General features: G+C 30.7%; 1 protein-coding gene and 1 non-coding gene across 2 annotated transcripts; both read right to left on the bottom strand.

Annotated features, from left to right (window-relative positions):
* Positions 1–1,031: 1,031 nt before the first annotated feature.
* Positions 1,032–5,032, bottom strand: LOC112743909 (protein SCARECROW). Its single transcript, XM_025793338.3, has 2 exons — positions 2,733–5,032; positions 1,032–1,879 (listed from the first exon to the last, which is right to left on the bottom strand). Exons 1-2 carry the CDS (start codon positions 4,787–4,789, stop codon positions 1,423–1,425), a joined length of 2,514 nt encoding a protein of 837 aa, XP_025649123.1. The 5' UTR covers positions 4,790–5,032; the 3' UTR covers positions 1,032–1,422.
* A 15,647-nt stretch (positions 5,033–20,679) lies between these two features.
* Positions 20,680–20,787, bottom strand: LOC112746527 (small nucleolar RNA R71). The gene has a single exon (XR_003174407.1). It is a non-coding gene; the product is annotated as a small nucleolar RNA R71 (small nucleolar RNA).
* Between the last annotated feature and the right edge of the window lie 2,070 nt (positions 20,788–22,857).

Below are 22,857 nucleotides of genomic sequence, written 5' to 3'. Positions count from 1 at the left end.
AATCTTAAAAGTTGCATGAGTTGCACCTTTCGGGATGCACGTTGGGAAGTCAGAAACTTAACGTGGTTCGATAAATATGTAAGAGGGAGGAATTCTTTCTTGGATGGCACTGTAGATAGAAAATAGAAATGTATGACATGGATTAGATTTTTTAACATTTGTTTAATGAAATTTCACGCATGTGGAAGAGATTTTTTCTCTCTTCTACTTTTGGATTCCTTGGTCTTAGTTTCAATTCAAATATTCTTTTTGCTTCCATTTTGTTTTTAAATTGAATTTATCCTTTGTTCAAAAAAATAATTTGAATTTATCATGGCTACCTTTTAACACCTAATCCTATAACGTATACACAAACAAAATTTATTTTCCAGTGAACCAAAAAAAGAAATATACACAAACAAAATTTTCCGGGGTCAAGCCGTAGCCTTTTGGGTATTCATCGACATGGAAGAATCGTGACCGTGTTAATAATGCATAGAATTTTTTTATTGTACTAATGCAAAGAATTTAAGCACAAATACTTAAGAGTATTAATTACCAGCACCTAAAGTCACCTAATTTTGTAGCCATTATATGAAAGTTAAATTCTCAATTATTTGCCAAATAAGCTAAGTTGCCTTTATTTATAAGTACAAGAAATTGAAATATGAATATTAAAATTCAAAATCGTATTTGTTTATAAGATATGGATAAAAATATTTTTTATTAAAATTTTTTATGTGAAATAAAAAATAAATTAAATTAATTTTTTATTATTTATTTTATTTTATATCTAGTTTATAATTAAATAAAATATAAAAATATTAATTTTTGTGTTATATACTTATATTATCAGTATTGTGTTTTATGCTGGAGTTAAAACCAAATGCAGCTTTAAAAGTCAATGGACAATTCAAGACCTAAGAATGCGCTCCAATATGTGGGAATATGCGGTTCGGAAGCCACTAAATCACTGTTACTTTCAAACTGAACAACCGAAGATAGTCAAAATCAGAATGCATTCGTAACAACTACACTACTAATAGACAACATTATGGCTAGCTATATGGGTACCCATAAAATCAAAATGTCATAGTAACACCCTTCTCAGTTCTCACTTGTCACAGTAAAATAATATTGAGATAAATTCTATGATGTTCTCCAAAACAGAGAGAAATGTCTTGCTTTGTATTATTAAATGTATACCATAGGAACCTACTTGGATGATTAATTGATTACTACCTCCGTGCTATCTAACTACATTTTCTTTTTTCCTTCTTTGCAGTGATGGTACACATTTAGCAAGAAAAGTCTCCCACTTTAGGAACACCACCTACCAAATATCTCTTTTTTAAATTAACGACCATAGAGATGGATGCTACATATAGGATTAGAATCAGAAAATGACAAGACCATAGAAAAAAAAAAAACTATGGAGAAACATTAACTATGATGATGAGCCATTGCAGTGGTATAGGGTGGTCTCCAAGCTGAAGCAGTGAGCAAACAAAGATCCTTCCAACCAAGTTTAAGAATACCATTGTCCTCCACCAAAGTGTACCCTTCAGAAGGGAACATACCAAGTAACAAACTTGCTTGTGTAGCAGCATTACCAGCTAGTGATATACCTCTAAATCCACATTGTTGAAGCTTCTCCCTCCAGTTATGAAACTTTGGTTCACCAGTCCTTGATGGACCCCCAACAGCTAGAACATTCCGAATCTCCCTTGAGAGTAGTTGCTGCTCCACCACATGTCTCTCCTCACTCTCTTCTCCATAGCTTGAACCAAGGGAGTCAAATAATGCTGAGTAGTAGTGTATGGCTTCCACAAACCTTCCCAAGAATGAACCTGTGTTGCTTAGGTCTTGCTCTACCACTGTTATCACCTTAGGTGCCAACCTGCATGATATTGTAATAGAGTTTTATAATGTCACTCAATCATATAATCACAAGTCACATGCAATGGAATAAACGATCAGAATTCTTTACCATTTATCAATTAGTAAATAATAGATAGTATATACTATATGGTATATGGTAATAGAAAGCATTTAAAACTTACCATATAATAATATACTCAAGTAACATGTGACATGCAATGTAGCAACAAAATTATTTGCAAGGTAGTATCAAAATAGTATATAACGTTCACTATTAGTAAATCATACACGACATCAAAATCTTAGAAAGCTTACTATATACATTATTATGCAGTTATTTATGTCCATTAATGTGTACGTAGCGAAATTCCACAAGTCATAATCATTGGTCTCAAATTTTTTTCCCTTAGGAAGGGAAAAAAAGCAGACATAAAGTGACTACTAGACCCTAAAGTTTGAAAAAAGAAGCTAATGTTTTTGGGAAATCTTTCACGAAAAGTACTATTCCACATGTACTCAAACTCACAACTACCTAGCTAGCACAAACACACATCAGCTACCTCTGGATCATAGCAAATCATATAAGAAATCATATATAATTCTCTAAAATAACAAAATAAAATATTTAACATAAACAATATATATAATAAAATTAAATATTTTGGTAAAACATTAAGGTACTAGACGTCCAGCTTAAAAAGCAATAAAAGAAGAAAATCATCTCTCGGGCATAGCCAATAATAAGCAAGAAGAAAAAAGATCAACCAACATTTCCATAATCCATGCAGTAGTAGTAGAAGCTATTATATAAATGAATAATGAATAAATGAGATGAGAGCATGCAACAAAAAGAGAAGAAAAAGATGAATTACCTCTGCAAAAGCCACAAAGTGTTTGTGTCCGAACCAGTAACATCATAAAGAGAATGCTGCAACCAATGAACAGCAACAGCCTCAGCCTTACTAACATTAAGCCTCTCAGGATCAACGTTCCCAACTTTCTCCGCAACGCCAAAGAATTCAAACGGAAGGCCAAGCTTATTGGCGAAATCCGATAACCGCTTTCCAGTGGCCTCCAGTGCTTCCATGGAAGTTCCAAGGCCCGTGAGCCTCACGTAAGGAGGCCCACCGGGCCTGGAAGCCAGAATATGGAAGAGGCCAGGCCACTGGAGGCCTTGCATTATATCTAGATCTATGATGTGAACCCTTTCTTCTCTCTCGAACGCTTCTTGAATGGCTTGGTTGGCGGTGAAGTGGGAGAACTTGACGAAGGGGCTGATTCCGTTGAAGACTTGGAAAGCGGAGGCCACTTTCTGGCTGTGAGGAACGATTGGCAGCGTTGCGTAGATTCCGAGGCAAGAGCTGACCAGCCTTGCGGATATGGCTTCCGAGAAATACGCTGCCACGCGTTGCGCTGATGTGCCGAACGGCGTCGACAGTTGAGAAATTTCTAGAAGCATCTTGTTCGCGTCTTCTAGATTCTCCGCTGAAACTGCTTCTGCGCACTGGAGGAGTAGTGTGAGGAGGTGCAAGCCTTCTTCGTCTTTCTTCTTCTGTTGATTCATCTCCTCCGTTTTCTTTCTCGTTAGCACCGCCATTTCTGTGGCGGTGGCGGTGCTCGTGGTGGTTGCCGGTGCTGTAACAAGATCTTCTTCGGGTTTCTCTTGTTGCGGTGGCTGTGGCGGCGGCGGAGGCGGTGGCGGTGATGGTAAAGTATTGGCCAACGAAACTGAATTGTTGTTGTTAGAATCTAACGGCGTTGGCGGTACTACAGGCCAGTACTGATTCAAAGATGAATCTTGAAAATGCATAGTGCTGTAAGCATGCATGTTTGAAGTATTTGTTTGCTTCATAACCGGAGTTTTGTTTTGTGGAGGCGGTGGTGGCGGTGGTGCTGCGGGCACGGCGGAGGCGGAGGAGTCAGAAGTGAGGAGGCGGAGCCTGTACTCAAGAAGCATGGCCAAGTTTGGGTTGCAAGGGTATATAATCTCCCTGACGTTGTTGATGAGCTGAGGGATTGAGACACTATTAGAGCTGTGAATTAGATCCTTCAATATTCCATCGATCCAATTAGAAGCGGCTGAGCTTTCATCCATGGAAGAAGGCGAAGAAGTAACAACCTCAACAATATTTGCAGAGCTGTTCCTTATGTTTCTCTGCGATTGTGAAGATGGAAAGAGTGGCAGGCCTGAGAATCCGCAAACTGCAGGTGATGTTGTGTTTTGATTGTTGTCAAGTAGGATTTCTTGATTGAAGTGTTGAGCGTAGTTTGGAGCCGAAACGGTTATGGTTGTGGAGGGTATTGAGGGTGAGGAAGAATTGACGGTGTTGATGAGATTGGTGGAAGAAGATGATGATGACGATGATGAAGATGATGAAAGAGAAGGTAGCATCATAGTGGAGTAGTTGGTTGTGAGCGTCACAATGGGGTAATTTGGAATAGTAACGTTATCTCTTGATACAACAACATTACTAATACTATTACTATTATTATTATTATTAATATTATTGTTATTGTTATTATTATTATAAGGATAGTTACAATTACTACCTGTACCAACTGAGGAGCCCTTTTGAATGAAAGAGGAGGTGTTGATGTTGTTGGTGGTTCGACGAGGAAACCTAGGATACTCAGAAATGGTGGTGGTGGTGGTGTTGGTTATAGAAGGGTGAAGTTCCATCTCAGAAGCCATTCTTTTTCTCACCAATTTCCTCTCACAATGAGGCTGATTCATGAAGCCACTACTACCATGGAGAAGAAGCATGTGTTGTTGTTCTTCACCGGCGCTGATGTTGCTGGAAGCACTGGTGAGAGGGCTACTACCACTTCCGGCAACAGCAGCACCGTTGGTGGTGGTGGTGGTGGTGCTGACATTCCCATCTTCGGCAGTGTTGTTACTGGCACCACTGAACAAAGCACAAGCAGCCATGTCTGGGGATAGAGAGGAGAGAAGAGAATCAGAATAGAGTGATGATAGGCTCTATCTTCATATCCTGCTAGTGTGTTTTAGTGTCTATGTATGTATGCACATCAACAATTGTATGTGTAATGTGTGCCTTCAAATAATTAACCCCAAAAGCGTACTGTACAGTAGCATATGGTTAAACAAACAAATCACATGTCTCTTTCCTTTTCTCTATATATTTAAAAACAAACAATACTATTACTATATTCGCTATTTTATCTATATATTTTTACTTTTAGTTTAAAAGATTAATGATGACAAATGAAAAATGAAAAAAAAATTATATTATAGAAAATGATATATAAAAAATAATATAAATATTATTTTTAATTATTTTTCTCACTATTTTTTATACTATTATTTTATTATATTTATTATTCTATTGTCACCCTAGGGCCTCTAATTTTTAGAGCAAAGAATCTAGCAGCACATGTTAAAAATGCAAAAATAGTTCTTTCAATTAAAAAAAGGGTAAAAATTTTCTAAGTTTTCTAACAATATTCAATCATCGTTTTAGAAATGAAAATTTTTAAGATTTTAACAAATTATTTTATTTTATTTATCTATTAAATGTCTACAAATTAATAAAAATAAATAATCATACTTGACTATGGATATTATTATATTATTGATAAATGTAATTTTTAGAATTGTATATTTTAAAACTATTCGAAATAAACCCTATTAAATTATTGTTCCCGTAACATTTGTATATTATCATAATTCCTTCAATTATTATTTCTAATTTGAAAGGGGGCACATCACAAATTACAAACAGATAACGTTGTTAAGATTGGGACAGTGAATGTGTGTGTGAGACTTATAGGATTCTCTCTCTCTCTCACTAGTGTAGTTACAATCTCTTAACACGGTTCTCTATGCCTTTTGCCTTTTGGATGGATCTGTGATCCATGTCTCTGTCTAGCATTCCCATGGTGGTGCAAAACAATAGGGGAGGGTGAGAATGTGAGTGTGAATGTGTGTGTGCATGTGTGTTGGGAGAGAAAGAGAATACAACGCAACACTGTGCCTACGGCGGCTAGCTATTCGTCTTTGTGCATCTTGATCTTATTTATTTATATGGTCCTATAACCATGTTATTCTCTTTTTTCTCTTCTTTCTTTTCTTTAGAGACTCATCGTCAATAGCCAGCCCTAAGCTAAGCATCTTCTTTTGTATTTTTTTTATTGGATCTTTACCATTTCCATTTCATAACATGATGCTTATCAATACTAGCTGCCTACTAACTACCTCACTACCCACAAAACATATATAAATAAAATTTCACTCATTTCATTTTTCTTAAGGTTACTCATGTTGTCTATATATAAAACTCAATTTTATACTTTATAATAAAATTTAATTTTGATGATGATTGACCGTGTAAAACTATACAATGGTTTAAACACATTTTTTTAAAAGTGGTTTAATTATTCTGTTGATCTTTATAATTTTATTAAATTTTTAATTAGGTTCTTATACTTTTTTTATTGAGTCTCTACACTGCTTTTAATTTTGTAATTATATTATTTTCATGTTAAAAATGTTAAAATTAACATAATATTTTTATCAAAATACATACGGTCAAAAATTTAATTAAGTTTTTAATTATAAATATCTTCACTTTGTAAAAAAATATTTAGTTAACTCTAATATTTTTTACATTAGGAATGACTTAATTAAAGCAGTATAGAGACCCAATTAAAAAGAAAAAAAGTATAAGGACCTAATTAAAAATTTAATGAAACTATAGGAATCAACAAAGTAATTAAACTTTTAAAAGATAGACAATGTAAAAAAATTATTTTTTTGACATAATATTACGTAATTAAATGCAGGTATAAATTAAAATTATTTTACTTTTGATAATGTATAAAAATTATTTTTTTTATATTATATAGAAATACTTAATGTTATAAATATTATACATATTTACATACAGATATTTAGTACTCATAAAATAATTAACATTTGGAATCTGATAAAAGTTTTATAAATTTTTAATAATTTTAGTTATGGCAAACTCTTATCACAAAAATAAGTATATACTAGCGCTTGTAAAGACATTAAAATTGAATTACATTAAATATCAAAATTAGTTTTAAATTTTTTGAAAATATTGAGAATAAAGAGTATTATATTTTATCTTTGTACTAATAAAAAAATAACATGTATAATACAGTAGTTTAATAATGAAAAGAGATAAGTGCAATTAACACAAAAATAAAAATAAGAGAGAAAAAGTGAGAGGGAAACGATGTGGTAGGTATAGTATTGCAGTTGTGGTCGGAAATTATAGAATTGAAAGCGTAGAAGGGGGAGATATTTTTATCTAATGCTTTCGTCGTCTTCCATCACAACGAATTAGAACGGGTAATCACACAAAGCTATACTAGTACAAATTTTGTAATTTTCTTATCATGGTAATGTGATTCATACATTAAAAATTTTCATTTTTAGCAAAAATTATGTAACAAAATGGGATTAAAATTTTTATTACTATCACTATATATTTTTATCACTTCTTATTATTATACTTTCTATAGAAATAAAATAATATATTAATGTTAATCTTCAAATAATATTACTCTTTATATTAAGCTTGTTTGTGGAATTATTTTGGTGGTGTTATTATTTATTAGAGCATGCCATGTGATAATGTTACGTTTTTTTTTTTTGGGTGACTATGCTAATGCTACTTTATTATTATTAGAGTGAGAAAGTTGAGATTTTGATAAACCATATCTGATATAAATAATAAATAATTAAAATTATTGCGGAAGTAATAGTGATATCTTCAGGGATTATATAAATATCTTGTATATTTAACTGTTAATATATAGTCAAATTATTTAAAAAAATTATAGGTATCAATCTCTAAATGTATAGTATATTCTAGGTGAAACTAGTAAAAGGAACTAACAAATTATTGCGAAACTAATCATTAATTTTTTTTTTTAAAGTGAAAAACCTTATATAACAATAAACCGATAAATTGAAATACTAACATGGAGAGTAATGCATAATTTATTTAAAATTTTGATAATGAATATATTTAATATATAAAAAATTCAAAAAAAAAAAAATCATCTTTGTCTAGTATATATGTGAAAGATATACTTACATTTTTTTAAAAGTATATCCATGCTTTTCATTTATAAAAAAATTATATTTCATATAAAAGATAAAAAGTTAATAACTATATAATATAATTGCTCCCATGCAAAAAATACGTTATTTAAACATATTGAATAATTAATTTACTATTACTATTAAATTTATTAATTTAATTTTAATATATTGACAGTATAAAATATTTTATACAATTATATAATTATATTTATTTTTTAAATAATTATTTATATAATTAATATAAAAAATATTTTTATTAATATAATTTTATATAATTAAATATACGTATAATACTATTTTACAATTTATACTGAGAATATATTAAAATTAAAAATTTAATTTATTAAGTAAAAGGAATGAAATTTGAATTGATGAAGAGGGAAAGAGAAACAATATATATTTATATAATGACACACATGAAGATGATATTGTACAACTTAACTAGTAAAGTAATATAATACTCATACTAAAGAAAAAGAAAAAGAAAAGAATGAGAATTGACAAATGATAATAAAAAAGGGAATATTGAATGAAGAAGAAAAGGGTTTTGTAGAGAGGGAGGGAGGAGAGGACGCAATGAACGAGGAGAAGGAGCTGTCAAACCTCAGTTCCCAAAAATCTGAAACGTAGCGTTTGACATTTTGCTTTCAACTGCGGCATCAGCTACCAGCTTTTTCCTCTTGACTTCTTTCGTTTATTTCTTTTTATTTATTTTTGCATTTTCTTAATTTATGCCATTATAACCATTGTATTTGTCAAACCAACCACTGCATCGAACACATTACCCAAAAGCTGGCAGCAAAATCAATGTCCCAAAAGGGCACCGATTAAAAGTGCCCCTTTTCTCTTCCTCCGTTTTTTTAAATATTTTTTTAAATAAATAAATGTTACAAAGTACACATACTTTCCAAAAAAGTATTGTTTATTTATTCTTTATATATTAAATCTTAAATTTAAATTATGAATATTAGGCTACATATTAAAACTATCACTAAAGATTTTAAAACTTTTTTAACAAATATATAATGAATATATTAAAAATTTTAATTTTTTTATAAACTTTTTAATAATATTAATATATAATCCTATAAACAAATATAAAGTTACACTATTTTTTTATATTGGGTAAAGTATATTTTTTGTCTCTAAAATTTGATAAAAAATTTTAAAAAATATCTCTAAGTTTTATTTTGTTTCAATTTTGTCTCAACAGTTTTCGACTTGCATCAAATATAGTAATATACCCCTAACGACTAATTTTTAAAAAATTTTAAGATCGATTCAACATAAATTTCATAAGAACAACCCTCAACACAAACAAATCAAATATAATTTTCATGCATTATTGTTAGATTGGTTTTAAATTTTTTAAAAATTTTAACAGTCGAGAGTATATTTAAAGGCAATTCAAAAATTTTTAAAATAAAATTAAAACAAAATAAAATTTAAAAATATTTTTAAAATAACAAATCTCAGAAATAAAAAATATACTTTACTCTTTTATATTTTATTTACAAGCCACTTTATTGATTGGAGCACGCGTTGATCTTAGTTGTGAAAATTTTACATAAAAGTATAAAATTTTAAATTTTTAATATATTTGTTACATATTTATTACAAAAATAAAAATACTTATTAATCACAATCTTAATATATATTTTTAAGATATATATTATATAATTTAGAAGCTATTAAATTGTAAAAATATATTTTTTAAAATAAAGTATATTTTTTTATCTTTGAAGTTTGTTAAAAATTTTAAAATATTTTTAAATTTTATTTTGTTTTAATTTTATTTTAAAAATTTTTTATTTGTATCAAATATACTACTGGTAGTTAATTTTTCAAAAAAATTTATGATGAATTTAGCAACAATTTTATAAAAACAACATTCAATACAAACAAATCAGACATATGTGTCCTAAATTATTGTTGAATTGATTCTAAAATTTTTAAAAATTTAGTTGTCATGGATATATTTGATGCAAATAAAAAATTTTAAAAACAAAAATTAAAAACAAATAAAAATATTTTAAAAAATGTTGACAAACTTCAGAAATAAATAATGTACTTTATTCTATTTTTTAATAAAAATAAGGATTCTTTTTAAGATTATAGTATATTTGACACATTTTTTAAAAGTGAAAGTATCAAAAAATAAAAAAATATATGTTTTGTTTTGTAAACTATAATTTTTGTATTTTTAATTTATTTAAAAAAACGGTAAAAATATTTAAATGTCAAATTAGTTTTACTTTTTTTTTTTAAAACATACTTACAAAAAATCTTATTTTAAAAAGGTGAAAACTCACGTACAGTCGACTTCACGTGAAGTTGATAGTTGAAAATCATTAGATAATTAGTCAAATCAGTCAAATTAACTAACTAACAACTCTCAACTATATATCAACTTCACGTGAAATCGACTGGAAATGAGTTTTCACTTTTTGAAAAACTCACTCAACAATTGAAACAAACATCTTATTGAATTCCTTTGTAAAATTAAAATGAGTTTTATGCATGCATGCATGTATGTGTCCCTTCACTGTCATCACCGATTGTTCATACCACTCTGAGTTAAGATCCACTATTCTTCGTTTCCACCGTACTCTCAGCCAATTCGATTCGTGATGTCTTCCTTTTGGCCGCTTCAAGCCACAAAAAATTCGTTTCATTTAAGGATGCCAAAAATATTCGCCAACCAACATGGCATCCATGTCAATTATTTATGGGATGCATTTTTAGATAAGTGTAATTATTTTACTGAATCTTATAATTTTATCAAACTTTAATTAATTTTTTTAATTTAAAAATTTATAATTAAATTTTTATATTCAATATAAATAAATTCAATTAGATTATTTTTAATTAGAATTTTTATATCTATATTACATGTTAAACTGTTGATTTATTCGTTAAATACTAGTTAGAGATAATAGATTTTTTTAGTTGGGACCACGTTGTTTTTGGAGTAATTGTTACTAACCATTTAAAATTTTTCTCTATTTCTTGTTACCTTTATTAATAGATTGTCCAAATTTATTGTGTAAAAACGGGTGATTTTTTTGAAAATTTTTATAAATATGAAAATTTAATAGGGGATATATTTTTTAATTTTTTTACTGTTGCTTAAAAAAATTGTTAAGATATTATATTATTGAGATTATATTAAATTTTAGGTGTATTCAATTTAAATTAAGCATCATAATTCACATAATAAACTCATTTATTATTAATCACTGGTTTGAATTATTAGAAAAAGTGCATATTCTATTTCACAATATATAGATAATGAAAAAGTTGACACACTATTTTATTTAAAATAGATACAATAATTAGGATATTTATATTATCAATTAACCAGGTAAATATAACATCACAAATTTAAAGTTTAATATTTTAGAATAACTAATAACAAATAAATAAGATTGACATGTAAATATGTATATTATCTATTCAATTTCTATAAGTAAAAAATTACTAATATTTTGTAGTCTTTACATAATAAATTTAGCTAATGAATATAAAAAAATAACAAAAAATATAAAAAATTTTAAATAACCACTAACAATTATTTCGAAGGACAATGAGCCCTAACAAAAAATCTATTAATCCAAACTACTAATACTTAACGAATAAATCAGCAGTTTAATGTGTCACATAAGTATGTCTCATTAGTTCTTAAAAGATTATTAACGGATGGACTAATTGCTAACTGGTCTCATAGAGTTAAAAATTAAAAGCTGAAAAAGAAGTTTTTTTTAAAGAATCTTGTACTCTTTTAAAAAAATTACCAGGAGCCAAATTAAATATTTGCTCTATTTTTTGTTAAAATAAACAACATATTTTTAGAATATATTTAAATCTATATTTGATGTCGAATGAACTACAAAATATTCTACAAATAAATATTTTAAGATCATTGTATTTTCTTTTATCTGTAAAATAAATATTAAAAATTTAATTATAAATTTTTATCTAATACAAAAGTTTAATTATAAATTTTTAAATTATAAATATTTAAGTATAAATTTGGTTTAATAACATGTGAAAACCAATAATATGGTAATTAAATAAAAAAAGAAAAAATAATGAAATAAAAAATAGATAAATTAATAAATAAATAAATAACAATTCAGCAGGAGGAAAAAATATATAAAGTTGTGTTTGTTTATAAGTATGGGACATTAAAATAGAGATAAAAAAATATAAAATTATATTTGATAGATAAAATATAAATAAAAATATTGTGTCAAAAAATATTAAATTAATGTATTTTATTTTTATTTTAAAAAAAATACAAAAACATTAATAAAAAACATAATTTAATTTTTATTTTTTATTATTTTTATTAATTTTATATAATTATATTTTTTATTATTATAATTTTTTTTTTACTTTATTACCAAACAAAATATAAAAATATTGAATTTTTTATTTTTATATCTTTTTTGTCTTATTTTCAATATTTTTTCTTATTCTTCTCAAAAACAAATGCAGCGCTGCCAGCGCAGCCTAATGGTTGAATTATATGTTTGCATTATATGGAGTTGTATCTAGCTATTTTAGATTTTTGATTCATCATAGCTGAATTATGCCTTAAAAGTTAGGGTTTCATTTTTCTTTTTCCACCAGCACCCACCCAAAATCAAAACCCTAAGTTGAAAGTTCTCTTCTCTCTGGCACATAGTGTCTTCATCTCCGGTGTTACGTTGTCTTCATCTTCGTCCAACAAGCTTAGTCACATCGAGACGTGAATCCATCACTTTCTGAGAAAGGGTGGTTGGAGTAAAAGTGTTTGCGGAAAAAGAATGGCAAGTGTAATAATATTAAGTTATTAACAACTACCGGTAAGATGTTGAAGAGAGTGTTTTGTTTTTTATTTTTGTTTTTGTTTTTTTTATTAAAGATAAAGAGATTTAAATTCGTGACCTCTAAATGAGTATGGAGAGATTATGCCGTTTGAGTTATAATTTATTGGCATTGAAAAAAGTTAATAGCTAATAAATGGATAATAAAATAAATTTAATTTTAATGTATTATTAGTATAAAATAGTTTTATATATGTATTTAACAATATGATATTATATTAGTAAAATAATTATTTTTTATATTAATTACATGAATAGTCATTTAAAAGAATAAATATAATTCTACGATTATATAAAATATTTTACATTATTAATGCATCAAAATTAAATTCTAACAAAAATTATATATTAAAAAATAATATTTTTTTATCATTTTAAATTAAAAATAGTTAATTATTTGCATACAATGTTTTAAGAGCAACTAATGTATCTATCCGCCTGATACATAGAAAATGTATATTTTTTTATATTTATATCCGAAATATATTTTTAAAATAAGTTATTTATGAATATATTTATCTTATATGAAATAACTTAATATATTTTATGATTTATGCTAATATAAAAAATCTATAAAATAATAAAAACTCACAAAGTACTTATATTTAATAAAAAAATGTCGTATACAGTAAACAAATAACTCAATATCAATATAAAAAAACTAAACTAAAATATTTTAAAGTAAAATTTATATGTATTCACTAAATCTTATCAAATTAATAATAATAAAAATAAATATTGACTTGAGTAGTAAAAAATAATAATATATTATTAAAAAATATTAATAAATAATTTTCTAACTATTTAGATAAATTCAATAAATAGAAATAAAAAATATTATATTCAAAATATTATATAAGAAAGAATAAAAAATTATTTAAAAGATAATCTAATGTTCATAGAGATATAAAAAAGAATTAAAGTAATTATTAAAAAAAATATAGGATATTATAATTATTGACGAATCTTACTATAATTAATCATTAAATTTTAACGATCTAATTATTTAATATATAATATTTTTTAAAAATAGTAATAACATATAGACGGGCATTAGAATGCGTCATATTAGCATACTTGATTCTAAACTTACAGTTATAAATGGTAAAATGAAATATTATATATAAGAAAGAATTGTGATAATGTTTAAGAAATATAAATAAAATATTAGAATTGTTGATTCACGGAAATATAAAAAAAAATAATGTTAATTACTAAAATGATATGAAATATAATATTAAAATTATTAACAAATCTTAATATAAATCATTAAATGTTAATTTGCATATGATTGATTACACAATACTTTTTCTAAGAAATAATTGATAAGAGAGATGTATCCAAACTAGACACTAGAATGTGCTAGTTAATATGTTTGATGTCAAAATATAACCTGTTGTAGAATTAGAATTATTGATTATAATATATGAAAAAATTATAATAATAATTACTAAAAAGATAAAGTATTATTTTGGTACATACCGTTTGGGGTAAAGATTAATTTGTTCCTTAACGTTTCAAACGTCCTATTTCAATCCTAAAACTTTGAAACGTCCTATTTCAATTCCAAAAAAATTTTAAGCGGATTCGATGTTGTTCCACCATTAAATTTGACACATACAATTCACATATTGAAGAGTCAATAGTATTCAATTTTCGTATGTAAATAAAATCGATCCACCGACAATCACTAATATAAAAATCTTTCCTTTGATTTTAAAGTATTGATGATTGATGGTTAGGATTTGAAGTTTTGTACAAAAAGAAAATTAAGAAAAAAAAGTATTACAAGAAGGTTTTAGTTTTATTTTTTTAACACATTAAAGAAGATATGACTTAACTAGCAAAGATATTAACGTCCATATCACTCATTCCGTTAACTATTAGTGTCAAGTTTAATGATTGGATCATATTGTGCCTATTTAGAACTTTTTGAGACAGAAATAAGACGTTTGAAATGTTAGGAATCAAATTAGAATTTGACCCAAACGTTGGGATCAAAGTAGTACTTTACTCTTACTAAAAAGATATGAAATATAATATTAGAATTATTGAAAAATTTTAACATAAATAATTATTAAATATTAATTTGTATCTAATTGATTACATCATAGTTTCTTAAAACATGGTTGAGAAAAAAACGTATGTAAAGTACAACAGAATGTGTCACGTCAGCATATTTGGCACCATAATATAATCCTATAGAATAATATAATGATGAATAAAAAAGTTCACCATAATTAATAATTCTAATTATTTAATACATAATATTTTTTGAAAATAGCAATAACATGTAAACATGCATTAGAACGTGCCATATAAGCATATTTGAGTCTAAAATTTACACTCATAATATAAATGGTAAAAGAAACACCATATATAACATTCACAAAAATATAAGAAAGAATTGTAATAATTTTGAAAAGGATATTGATCCGGCCGTTACAAATTCAATATCTTAATTCGGCATTATACACCATAACTCGGTAATTTGCGTCATCGGCGGTTACACGTTATAATCGGACTCAACGGACTACATCCTGGAATAAAACTGTCTGATCAGGTATTTATTACTTATTAAACCTAATAACTGCTCATCAATTCAGATAAAGAACGTAACTGACCTATCTTACTTCACCTATAAAGGTATGATGCTTTATACTCAACAGATATATACTGAATTCTCAGTACTAACTTAAGTATCGGAGTGCTTGTTGCAGGTACACTCCCCCTTTGCGCGTACTCTCCGTGACGTGACACCCCTCTGGACAAGAAGGTCGGACCATCCCAACTTATAGCTCAGCGCTGAAGGTCAAAGCTCGGTGTTAAAGGCCAAAGCTCGGCGTCGACTCCCTTAGCCGAGGTTACGTCCAGGTTGTTCACACAAGAACAATTGGCGCCCACCGTGGGGTCCGAAAATATAATTCTTTTCATTTTCATTGGCCTCGACATTTTCACCTCCAACCATGGCTGAGCAGCTTCCACCTACACCGTCCGAGCTCCTTCGGATGGTGACTGAGTTACAACAAGCCAACTAGCGCATGGCGGAGGAGAATCAAAGAATGGCGTAACAGATTGCTAACCTAACTAATGCTCGGATTGAAAACAATGATGGACATCAAGAACGAACTGAAGAAGCCGAGCATCAATTTGTTCCAACACATGTCTCTGAAACTGCTCGGAACAAAGAAGCTCGGAACGAAAGAGTCCAACCTGAGCACAATGAGGAAGCTCGGCCAGAAAACGAGGAAGGCAAGACAGATAACTCGCCTGGACCATTCATGGCCGAGAAAGAGAAAAGGCGAGCACAAGCCATCCTGAACACCAAGAGGAGTCATTAACTATATTTCTGGAGGTTTTGCAGGTGGAAGTAGCACAAGCTCGGCAAGAAAATGCTCTTACCGAGCTATGTTTTCAATCAAAGCCAGTCCGAACAATCTTCAAATGCCTCCACGCTTCCCCCAGATGACGTTTCAAGCATCCGACTTCAAAATAGCTACAACAAATCTGGATGATCATGTGGTAATCTCCATTCAACTTGGAGATCTCCTGGTAAAAAGGTACTGCTTGACCTGGGGAGCAGCGCCGACGTCTTTTTTTTTACCCTACTTTCCAGAAGATGAAATTAAGCGACAACATGCTACAACCTTTCACTGGAGACCTGGTCGGTTTTTCAGGCGAACGAGTCCCAGTATTGGGATCTGCGTGGTTACAAACCACACTCGGTGCTGTTCCCTTATAAAAAACTTTAGACATTCAATATTTAATAGTTGACTATTTTAGCCCATACAATATAATCCTTGATGAGCGGATAATTTATACACTTTTTGGCATTATTTTTAGTATGTTTTTAGTAGAATCTAGTTACTTTTAGGGATGTTTTTATTAATTTTTATGTTAAATTCACATTTCTGAACTTTACTATGAGTTTGTGTATTTTTCTGTGATTTCAGGTATTTTCTGGCTAAAATTGAGGGACTTGAGCTAAAATCAGATTCAGAGGTTGAAGAAGGACTGCTGATGCAGTTGGATTCTGACCTCCCTACACTCAAAATGGATTTTCTGGAGCTAAAGAATTCAAAATGGCACTCTTCCAATTGCGTTGGAAAGTAGACATCCAGGGCTTTCCATCAATATATAATAGTCCATACTTTGGCCGAGTTTAGAGGACGCGAAAGGGTGTTGAACGCCAGTTCTACGCTGCAGTCTGGAGTTAAACACCAGAAACTCGTCACGAATCAGAGTTGAACGCCAAAAACACGTTACAACTTGGCGTTCAACTCCAGAAGAAGCCTTTTCACGTGTAACATTCAAGCTCAGCCCAAGCACACACCAAGTGGGCCCCGGAAGTGGATTTATGCATCAATTACTTACTTCTGTAAACCCTAGTAACTAGTTTAGTATAAATAGGACTTTTTACTATTGTATAAGTCATCTTGGGACGTTTAGTTCTTAGATCATGGGGGCTGGCCATTCGGCCATGCCTGGACCTTCATCACTTATGTATTTTCAACGGTAGAGTTTCTGCACTCCATAGATTAAGGTGTGGAGCTCTGCTGTTCCTCATGCATTAATACAAAGTACTACTGTTTTTCTATTCAATTCAACTTATTCCGCTTCTAAGATATCCATTCGCGCTTCAATATGAATGTGATGATCGTGACAGTCATCCTCATTCCCCATGAACACGTGCCTGACAACCACTTCCGTTCTACCTTAGATTGAATGAGTATCTCTTGGATTCCTTAATCAGAATCTTCGTGGTATAAGTTAGAACCCATGGATGGCCATTCCTGAGATCCGAAAAGTCTAAACCTTGTCTGTGGTATTCCGAGTAGGATCTGGGAAGGGATGGCTGTGACGAACTTCAAATTCGCGAATGCTGGGCGTAGTGACAGACGCAAAAGGATAGTAAATCCTATTCCAGTATGATCGAGAACCTCCAGATGATTAGCCTTGCAGTGACAGCGCATTGGACCATTTTCACAAGAGAGGATGGGATGTAGCCATTGACAACGGTGATGCCCTTACATAAAGCTTGCCATGGAAAGGAGTAAGACTGATTGGATGAAGACAGCAGGAAAGCAGAGATTCAGAGGAACGAAAGCATCTCTATACGCTTATCTGAAATTCTAACCAATGAATTACATAAGTATTTCTATCTTTATTTTCTATTTATTTATTATTATTATTCGAAAACTCCATAACCATTTGATATCCGCCTGACTGAGATTTACAAGATGACCATAGCTTGCTTCATACCAACAATCTCCGTGGGATTGACCCTTACTCACGTAAGGTTTTATTACTTGAACGACCCAGTGCACTTGCTGGTTAGTTGTGCGAAGTTGTGAAGTTATGTTTGGACCATGGTATTGTGCACCAGTATTGGCGCCATTTCCAGGGAGAGAACGAACAACAAAATTTTACAACCTCAGAGTAACAATTTCGCATATCAAGTTTTTGGCGCCGTTGCCGGGGATTGTTCGAGTTTGGACAACTGACGGTTCATCTTGTTGCTCAGATTGGGTAATTTTCTTCTTATTTTATTTTCAAAAAGTTTTCAAAAATTTTTTCAAAAATATTTTCTTCTTTTTCGTTTTTCCCAATTAAAATTCAAAAAAAAATATTTTCTAATTTATGTTCTTCAGAATTTTTAAGAATGAATTCTAAAGTTTCATGAAGCATGTTGAAGCCTGGCTGGCTGTAGAGCCATGTCTAAATTCTTTTGGACTGAGGCCTCCACATGTTAGGGAATTGCTTGTACTGCTGAAGCTTGGTTGGCTATTAAGCCATGTCTAACCCTTTGATTGGAGCTTTGGGCTAATATTGAAAGATTCCTGGAATTCTTCTTAAAGATTTTGGAATCCTTATTTTTCTTTTTCACATTAATTTTCGAAAAAAAATCCAAAAAAATCATAAAATCATAAAAATAAAAAATATTTCATGTTTCTTGTTTGAGTCTTGAGTCAAATTGTAAGTTTGGTGTCAATTGCATGTTCATCTTGCATTTTTCAAAAAAAATCATGCATTCATGGTGTTCTTCATGATCTTCAAGTTGTTCTTGGTAAATCTTCTTGTTTGATCTTGATGTTTTCTTGTTTTGTGCCTTTTCTTGTTTTTCATGTGCATTCTTGCATTCATAGTGTCTGAACATGAAAGATTTCTAAGTTTGGTGTCTTGCATGTTTTCTTTGCATTAAAAATTTTTCAAAAATATGTTCTTGATGTTCATCATGATCTTCAAAGTGTTCTTGGTGTTCATCTTGACATTCATAGCATTCTTGCATGCATTCATTGTTTTGATCCAAAATTTTCATGCATTGAGTCTTTTTCATGTTTTTCTCTTTCTTTATTAAAAATTCAAAAATCAAAAAAATATCTTTCTTTTTTTTCTCTCATAAAATTCAAAAATTTGGGTTGACTTTTTTTAAAATTCAATTGTTTCTTATGAGTCAAATCAAATTTTCAATTTAAAAATCTTATCTTTTTCAAAATCTTTTTCAAAAATCAAATCTTTTTCACTTTCTTTATTTATTTTCGAAAATTTCAAAAATAATTTTCAAAATATTTTCAAAAATCTTTTTCTTATTTTTATATCATATTTTCGAAAATCACATCATCAATTAATGTTTTGATTCAAAAATTTCGAGTTTGTTACTTACTTGTTAAGAAAGATTCAAACTTTAAATTCTAGAATCATATCTTGTGATTTCTTATGAGTCAAGTCATTAATTATGATTTTAAAAATCAAATCTTTTTCAAAACTAATTCTAATCATATCTTCCTATCATATCTTTTTTTTTTTTTAAATCTTATCTTTTTCAAAAATTTGACTTTCAAATATCTTTTCTAACTTCTTATCTTCTTATCTTTTCAAAATTGATTTTCAAATCTTTTTCAACTAACTAATTGACTTTTTGTTTGTTTCTTATCTTTTTCAAAACTACCTAACTAACTCTCTCTCTCTCTCATTTTCGAAAATCTCTTCCCTCTTTTTCAAAAATTCTTTTTAATTAAATAGTTATTTCAATTTTCAATTTTAATTTGATTTCGTTCCTAATTTTCAAAAATCACTAACTCTTTTTCAAAATTTATTTTCGAAAATCCTCTTTCTCTCTCATCTCCGTCTATTTATTTATTCATCTACTAACACTTCATCTCACCCAAATTCGAACCCCCTCTTCCATCTGTGTTCGAATTTTCTCTTCTTCCCTTCTTTACAGTACATTCTTTTCTTCTTCTACTCACACAGGGGAACCTCTATACCTAGGTAAAAAGGATCCCTATTATTATTTTTCTGTTCCCTCTTTTTCATATGAGCAGAAGCAAGGACAAGAACATTCTTGTTGAAGCAGACCCTGAACCTGAAAGGACTCTGAAGAGGAAACTAAGAGAAGCTAAAATACAATAATCCAGAGATAACCTTACAGAAATTTTCGAACAGGAAGAGGAGATGGCATCCGAAAATAATAATAATGCAAGGAGGATGCTTGGTGACTTTACTGCACCTAATTCCAATTTACATGGAAGAAGCATTTCCATCCCTACCATTGGAGCAAACAATTTTGAGCTGAAACCTCAATGAGTTTCTCTGATGCAACAAAACTGCAAGTTTCATGGACTTCCATCTGAAGATCCTTTTCAGTTCTTAACTGAATTCTTGCAGATCTGTGATACTATTAAGACTAATGGAGTAGATCCTGAAGTCTACAGGCTCATGCTTTTCCCTTTTGCTGTGAGAGACAGAGCTAGAATATGGTTGGATTCTCAACCTAAAGATAGCCTGAACTTTTGGGATAAGCTGGTCAAGGCTTTCTTAGCCAAGTTCTTTCCTCCTCAAAAGCTGAGTAAGCTTAGAGTGGATGTTCAAACCTTCAGACAAAAAGAAGGTGAATCCCTCTATGAAGCTTGGGAGAGATACAAGGAACTGACCAAAAAGTGTCCTTCTGACATGCTTTTAGAATGGACCATCTTGGATATATTCTATAATGGTCTGTCTGAATTAGCTAAGATGTCATTGGATACTTCTGCAGGTAGATCCATTCACCTAAAGAAAATGCCTGCAGAAGCTCAAGAACTCATTGACATGGTTGCTAATAACCAGTTCATGTACACTTCTGAGAGGAATCCTGTGAGTAATGGGACGCCTCAGAAGAAGGGAGTTCTTGAAATTGATACTCTGAATGCCATATTGGCTCAGAACAAAATATTGACTCTGCAAGTCAATATGATTTCTCAGAGTCTGAATGGAATGCAAGCTGCATCCAACAATACTCAAGAGGTATCTTCTGAAGAAGAAGCTTATGATCCTGAGAATCCTACAATTGCAGAGGTGAATTACATGGGTGAACCCTATGGAAACACCTATAATCCCTCATGGAGAAATCACCCAAATCTCTCATGGAAGGATCAACAAAAGCCTCAACAAGGCTTTAATAATGGTGGAAGAAACAAGTTTAGCAATAGCAAGCCTTTTCCATCATCCACTCAACAACAGACAGAGAACTCTGAACAAAATACATCTAATTTAGCAAACTTAGTCTTTGATCTATCTAAGGCCACTGTGAGTTTCATGAATGAAACAAGGTCCTCCATTAGAAATTTGGAGGCACAAGTGGGCCAACTGAGTAAGAAGATCACTGAAACCCCTCCTAATGCTCTCCCAAGCAATACAGAAGAAAATCCAAAAGGAGAGTGCAAGGCCATTGATATAACCATCATGGCCGAATCCAAGAAGGAAGGGGAGGACGTGAATCCCAAGGAGGAAGACCTCCTGGGACGTCCAGTGGTCAACAAGGAGTTTCCCTTTGAGGAACCAAAGGACTCTGAGGCTCATCTAGAGACCATAGAGATTCCATTAAACCTCCTTACGCCCTTCATGAGCTCTGATGAGTATTCCTCTTCTGAAGAGAATGAACCTCCCTTGTTCACCAATGAACTAAATGCATTAGATCAACTGAGATTGCCTCAGAAGAAACAGGATCCTGGAAAGTTTCTAATACCTTGTACCATAGGCACCATGACCTTTGAGAAGGCTCTATGTGACCTAGGGCCAGGAATAAACCTCATGCCACTCTCTATAATGGAGAAACTGGGAATCTTTGAGGTACAAGCTGCTAAAATCTCATTAGAGATGGCAGACAATTCCAGAAAACCGGCTTATGGACAAGTAGAGGATATATTAGTAAAGGTTGAAGGCCTTTACATCCCTGCTGATTTCATAATCCTAGATACTGGGAAGGATGAGGATGAATCCATCATCCTTGGAAGACCCTTCCTAGCTACAGCAAGAGTTGTGATTGATGTTAACAGAGGTGAACTAGTCCTTCAATTGAATGAGGACTCCCTTAAGTTTAAAACTCAAGGACATCCTTCTGTAAACATGGAAAAGAGGCACAGTAAGCTTCTCTCAAAACAGAGTCAACCAGAGCCCCCACAGTCAAACTCTAAGTTTGGGGTTGGGAGGCCACAACCAAACTCTAAGTTTGGTGTTGAACTCCCATATCCAAACTCTAAGTTTGGTATTGGGGAGTCTCAACAATGCTCTGAACATCTGTGAGGCTCCATGAGAGCCCACTGTCAAGCTATTGACATTAAAGAAGCGCTTGTTGGGAGGCAACCCAATTTTTATTTAATTATATTTTTATTAGTTATATGTCTTCATAGGTTCATGATCATGTGGAGTCACAAAAACAACTGAAAAAAATTGAAGAAAAATAAAAAACAGCATTAAAAGCAGCACACCCTGGAGGAGGAGTTCATTGGCGTTCAAACGCCAGTAAGGAGTATTTGTCTGGCGTTCAACGCCAGAACAGAGCATGGAGCTGGCGCTGAACGCCAAAAACAAGCATGAAGCTGGCGTTCAACGCCAGAAATATGCTGCATCTGGGCGTTGAACGCCGAGAACAAGCATCAGTTCGGCGTTTAAACGCCAGAATTGCATGCAAAGGCATTTTACATGCCTAATTGGTGCAGGAATGTAAATCCTTGACACCTCAAGATCTGTAAACCTCACAGGATCATCTCA

Source organism: Arachis hypogaea, chromosome 14 (genome assembly GCF_003086295.3).
Source record: "Arachis hypogaea cultivar Tifrunner chromosome 14, arahy.Tifrunner.gnm2.J5K5, whole genome shotgun sequence".
NCBI lineage: Eukaryota > Viridiplantae > Streptophyta > Magnoliopsida > Fabales > Fabaceae > Arachis > Arachis hypogaea.
This window is presented reverse-complemented; position numbering and strand designations above follow the sequence as displayed.